General features: G+C 44.6%; 1 protein-coding gene and 1 pseudogene across 2 annotated transcripts in view; one reads left to right on the top strand and one right to left on the bottom strand.

Moving 5' to 3' along the window:
- The first annotated feature begins 1,602 nt into the window (after nt 1-1,602).
- LOC310798772 (radial spoke head protein 9 homolog pseudogene) overlaps nt 1,603-6,000 on the top strand; it is a 20,656-nt pseudogene continuing 16,258 nt past the window's right edge. Inside the window, exon 1 of the transcript XR_014553985.1 lies at nt 1,603-5,327. The product of XR_014553985.1 is annotated as a radial spoke head protein 9 homolog pseudogene (transcript). The remainder of the gene's footprint in view (nt 5,328-6,000) is intronic.
- LOC310798773 (membrane-spanning 4-domains subfamily A member 4A-like) overlaps nt 5,317-6,000 on the bottom strand; it is a 13,603-nt gene continuing 12,919 nt past the window's right edge. Inside the window, exons 6-7 of the mRNA XM_083661324.1 lie at nt 5,682-5,822; nt 5,317-5,598 (exon numbers count right to left, since the gene is read on the bottom strand). Coding sequence (XP_083517450.1) covers nt 5,730-5,822 — 93 coding nt within the window. The 3' untranslated portion in view covers nt 5,317-5,598; nt 5,682-5,729. The remainder of the gene's footprint in view (nt 5,599-5,681; nt 5,823-6,000) is intronic.

Genomic DNA, 6,000 nt, shown 5'->3' with positions numbered 1-6,000 from the left:
AAACTGTAAATGGTTTTGAAGTCATTCATCTAGTTTGACAGTTATTGAGAGTTGATTTGAGTTAATGAGTTATTAATTTGAGTTAGTGTGGACCAGTGATGTCACTGGTCCACACTTTAACACTCAATAACTGTCAAATTAAATGACAGACTTCAAAACCGTTTACAGTTTTCCGATATACTACTGATGTTCTAATGATACAAAGCTGGTTGAAAATGGGCGGAGTGTTCCTTTAAGGAAAGGTCCATTAATAATAATGCCAACTAATAAGGTAAAGGTAAAGTCCCAACGATTGTCACACACCTGAGTGTGCGAAATTTGTTTTCCGCAATTGACCCATCCCCTGGGGGAGCGGTGAGCAGTAGCAGCGCTGCGCTCAGGAATCATTTGGTGGTCTAACGCCCCAATTCCAACCCTTTGATGCTGAGTGCCAAGCAGGGAGGCAATGGGTCCCATTTTTATAGTCTTTGGTATGACTCGGCCGGGGATCGAACTCACAACCTCCCAGTCTCAGGGCGGACACTCAAACCACAAGGCCACTAATCAATGCTGATGCTGTATGCTAATAGCGTGCGGACAATACAGTAGCCTACATGCTTTGAATCCCTTAGTTTTAGCTATGCAGTGTTCTAAGGATGGCATGCTGCAGATGATAGAACGCTCATCCATAAGAGACTTGAGACTTGACTTGGACTATAGCTAAAATACTTGAGACTTGACATGGACTCTAGCTCAAAGACTTGAGACTTGACATGGACTCTAGCTCAAAGACTTGAGACTTGCCCGGCCACGACCCATTGCTGCGCAGCAGCTATAATTTATAGTTATTATCACTCTGTAAACAAACCTACACCCATATAAATGACAAAACCCTGATTTCTGTGTATTAGTCCAGATGATATGTGAAAATGATGTTCCCTTTTTCGTAAAAGCATGAAACTTGGTACGCTTATAGTTTGGGGCCCTGAACATTTTCAAAAAAGGCCTTGTGGCGGCCATTTTAATTCTGCCATAAGCGAATTATGTAGTTTGCATCATATCTCCTGAACCACACATGATAATACAGAAAAGGTGATGTCTATCCCTATGTTTTCAAGGTCAAGGATTACAATGATCCCATATAGAACATCATAAACTGTTAACGTCACTAATCAATGGTGAATTCGATGACGTGAAAAGGAAATTAATAATTTTATAATAATAATAATAATTTTTAATTAATAATCAAAGCATGACCATTCTCTGGCTAAGATGTATTGATGAGTAATTTGACTTATTAATTTGACCTTTTGTTAAAATAGCCCCCAGGTCTCTCCCAAAAATCCTGGGATTTTTTTGCGAGATGGCCAAACCCAAGGCCACTGGCGCCATTGTTGAAAAATTGACTTTGGAACCAGAACACCTAGAATAATGTATGAAGACACTTTTCGGTATAAGTCAACCCACGAGGAATCCGATTCTGACATCAGTCTGACATTATGACATCATTTTGACCCAGAATTCCAAGATGGCTGCCATCCGTGGAAACATAACTTTTAAATGGGAAGGTAGACTCTGGTGTTTGGGCTTTACAGCAAGGAAGGAGATTAACAATGGTAAAGTTATAGCAATTTTATTACAAATCAATGCCTACAAAACAAGTATGGTTTAACAATGACAATGAATGTTTTGCGAGTCATTTCAGAATTATGTTCACTGAAAAGATGTTCATGTCAAAACCCATTTTACCTTGGTACTGCTGTACTTAAAAAAAATACCTCCAGGATGTCTTGCAGTAAAATAATTAATGAAGACGTATGACAAGATAACTAAAATAACCTATTTTTATTAGCTGCAACCAGGGGCGGACTGCATTTTTTTTTTTTTTTTTTTGTGTGCCCGCAGTCAGGCCACTCACTGAACAGCAGGCCAGGCGCCGCCTACTGGTTTACTAGTGGTTTTATTACTTTATTCAGGGTTAAAGTGGGTGCATCTCATTGTAAAATTGGACTTGGCCCAAATTGGCCTTCAAACGGCCCAAATTGGGCTTCAAACGGCCCAAATCTAGCTTTAAACTGTTAGGATGATGTCATCATTCCTACTGTGATGTCATAGGTCACTGATGATGTCGCAGACGGTGATGCTGTCATGATTCATAAGTGTCTGGATCATGTCTTGGCCATCAAGTATCCGCATGTAAATCCACCAGTCTCACAGCAAAGGTGTTTATTTCATATACACAATATGGAATCAAATATGTTGTTATACTCTTTGGACCTTGTTGCTGGAAGCGGTTATATTTTGAATGCTGAGCAAAGGGCCGCTCTGCAGACTTCCTTGGTCATCCTAAAGAAGAACTACAGGTTCAACCGTGTCTTGTTCTGGGGCAAAATATGGGGACTAAAGTGTGATTATTTTATTGCCCAGGGGAAGGGAGAGGATGAGCTGAATGACAAAAAGAGTCTTTATAGCTTCAACTGCATGGACTGGTACCTGCTCCCCACTGCCAGATCAGAGATGATTGATAGAGTGTCCAAAGCTGCAAAGGGTCGCTTCATGGGAGACCCCTCACATGTGTATTCGGGTCCAGAGGGGATCGTCAAGGTGAACGAGGAAACAAGGCTGGCAGTGACAATTCATCAGATTGATGAGGAAGTGTCTGTGGTCCCACGTGGTGCTTTCATCAAGAATCCTCACGGCCTTGTCCAGACCAACCGCAGCTTTGACGGCCTTTCTCACTTGGAGGCAGAGAAGCTCTGCAATTTTCTTCACTTTAACGAACCAAAGAATCTGAAGACATCCATCCTGGAGATGGCTGATTTGGACCCATCGGTTGACTTTCTGGAACCACTAAGTGATGACATACCTAAAGGATCATGGAGCCTTCAGTTTGAATGCTGCAGCAATGTGTGTGTGATCCGCAGCCTTTTGTGGCTTGGCCTGACCTTCTTTCATGTACCAATGACACCGCAGCATGGCTACATCTATATGGGTGAAGGGGCCAAGAATTTGGACCTACCCTTCATGCTATAGAAACAGACAAGCAAATGTTGTCCCTAATCCAAGTGAACTCATGTGGATAGTGCTATCATCCACCCCAAACATCAAGATGTGGAGCAGGAACTTGGCCTCACTATTACACATAGGAGGTCTACTCTAGACCATTCCCTACAGAGATGCCTTCAGTCTACTATAGCGAAGCAGGCACAGGAGGTCCTGACCAGAGTGGAGACAGTCCGCCAAGGTTGGACATCATTGCTGATTTATGACATCACTGATCATGTCACAATGTCTATGACATCTCAGTGTCTATCACAAATTACCTAAACACAGGCATTGTGGCATCATCGGTGATGTATCACACTCACTGATGACATCATCACCGAGCATAATTGCTCGACTAAGTAATATGACACATCACTATAGTAGTAACCTGGGCACCAGGCCAAGCCATCTAGAACTGTATGACATCATCAGCGACAGCGATCCTAACAGTATGACCAACTCAGAAACGGATTTAGCGGATAGATTTCCACCGATCAAGGAGGAAGACCCTGAGACGCCAGTTCCCGAGCCTTTGTTCCAAATCAGCGAATCAACGACATGTCGTCTTGTCACCGGGGAGACCTTACCAACAGCGCCGACAGCGTTGCGGACCCTGCTGAAGAGCACCTCCACTGTCTGCCTGCATCTAACCACCTGCTGAAGAGCACCTCCACTGTCTGCCTGCATCTAACCACCTGCTGAAGAGCACCTCCACCAGAGTCTGCAGCATTTCTGTTCTCCAGATGTCTTCCTTGATGGTCTCATTGGACGCGTAGAGGGGAGGGTACTGTTAGGATGATGTCATCATTCCTACTGTGATGTCATAGGTCACTGATGATGTTGCAGACGATGATGATGTCATGATTCATAAGTGTCTGGATCATGCTTCTCGGATGGTCTCACTGATGATGTCATAACACAAGGTGATGTCATATTCAGGATCTATAAAGGGTCGGTTCTGCAGGTCCTCTGCAGTTGTTCATAGACTAACCGCACGACAACCCTCTGCAACAGTTCCCAGCTTTCGAACCTTGCAGACTCAGCTATCAAGTGCTTCAGCGTTCCTAGTTATCGAGACTTCAGTTACCAAGTGTGTCTTGGCCATCAAGTATCCGCACGTAAATCCACCAGTCTCACAGCATGCCTAACATAAACGGCCCAAATCTGGCTTCAAACGGCCCAAATTGGGCTTCAAACGGGCCAAATCTTTCGCCGCCGCCCTTTGGACGCCGGCACGCGCGTCGGCCCGTATCGGCCTGGCCTGCTTGGTATCTAATGCTCGGCCTGAATTATGATCCCAGTCCACCCCTGGCTGCAACTTGAATAATTGAATAATGAAACCACTTAAAACATGTCATATGATCAGATTGAATTCTGCCTCACTAGATTCTGAATCATCAGATTCTGCTCATCATCTTTAGCCAAGTATGCTGTGTCATACTGGTCGATCACACAGATGATACATCAACATCACCATGGCAAGGATGATGGATGACACACCTTGTGAACATATGGGGTGCCATCTTCTGTCTGCTGATCTCTTTCTGGTGGAGTTGCCATCCTCTAGTCTAGAATCATGCCCATGTCAATGAGAGTGATGTAGGAGCCACGGTGACATCGACAGCAGTCGATGATGATGTCATCAGCGATGTCATCAGTGATGTCACTTGTGACACAAGCAATTGTGATGTCATCAGTGATGCCGGGCCGCCCTATTACTGCGCTGCACTCCATTAAAAGAAGACATTCAGAACGTCACTCATTTGTAAAGCAGTTACGGCCCTGTAGCCCCGCCCTTACAAGATGAACTCCCATCTCTTTTGGTCATGGGTCATGCAAGGCCCCGGGCAGACTAAATTAATCAAATATACAAACAATTTAGAGCAGTGATATGACCCTCCTGCGATCACTGCTGCGTCAGCATGCGCTTTCCCACACCGGTCCTAACGTTACTCCCAGCAACTGATAGCCAGCCGCTAACACGCTGCAGTGTCACACTGAACGAGCCAATACTCCAACCTAACCTGAGGACGAAACAAACTGTTCTCCCTCCTGCCACCTGGTGGAGAGTCCAAGGCAAGACGCACCTTCCCTGCTATACACAGCTCCCTATCCGCATTCAAGATATGTACGGTAAGCCACAGGTATCACCTGCTACAATTATTATTATTGTTTTAATCCCAATATGCTATATACCCCTCCCACATAATGTAATGTGGTCTCCAACCTGCACCATGCTCTTTACTGTGTATCAGTAAGATCAGACTGAACAAGAGAAGAGGTAGAGGGGGAAGAAGCTATCGGTATTAATGATTAGTGTGAATCATTTGTAAAATACATGATATTGAAATTAGCTTTCACTGCTTTGTGGATATATGTGTGTGTGTGTGTACTAACACATTATGCGTGGTGTGTATGTTTGCCAGTAAGCAAAGCGATGTTAAACTGTGTGCTCAGCAGGCGGTTTGGCCTCCTCAGCCGAGGAGGGCGCTGTAAGCCGGAGGGCGAGGCTCACCACCCAGACCGCTGCAGGTGACCCTTTCTCTGGAACTGGTAGGTAGGGTACAGCGTAGTCTGAAAAACAACAACACATGAGCTGGAGTCCTAACTGTACTTGATGTGACTCGCGTGACGTCACACAACAAACATTAACAAACCTCAGGGTTGGCCTGGACAGTAGGGGGAGCCTGTGAGCCACGTGGAGCCTATGGAGCATGTGAATAGAGCAGAGGCTGCACATTGGTCGGAGGCTCCATGGTCACGCTGTTGCCTTCAGGGCTGCTCACAAAGAACATGTGCTGTAAGACAAACAACAGAAGTGTCTTTGGTAACACTTTACAATAAAGGTACACACAATTTAGAGCAGTTAGCCAATGAACGAGGAACTAAGTATTAGTTAAAGGAACACTGCCCATTTTCAACCAGCTTTGTATCATTAGAACATCAGTAGTATATCAGAAAACTGTAAACGGTTTT

This window comes from Poromitra crassiceps (assembly GCF_964638095.1).
Source record: "Poromitra crassiceps genome assembly, chromosome: 26".
Taxonomy (NCBI): Eukaryota; Metazoa; Chordata; class Actinopteri; order Beryciformes; family Melamphaidae; genus Poromitra; species Poromitra crassiceps.
The sequence above is the reverse complement of the archived record's forward strand: the minus strand, read 5'-3'. Positions and strand labels throughout refer to the sequence as shown.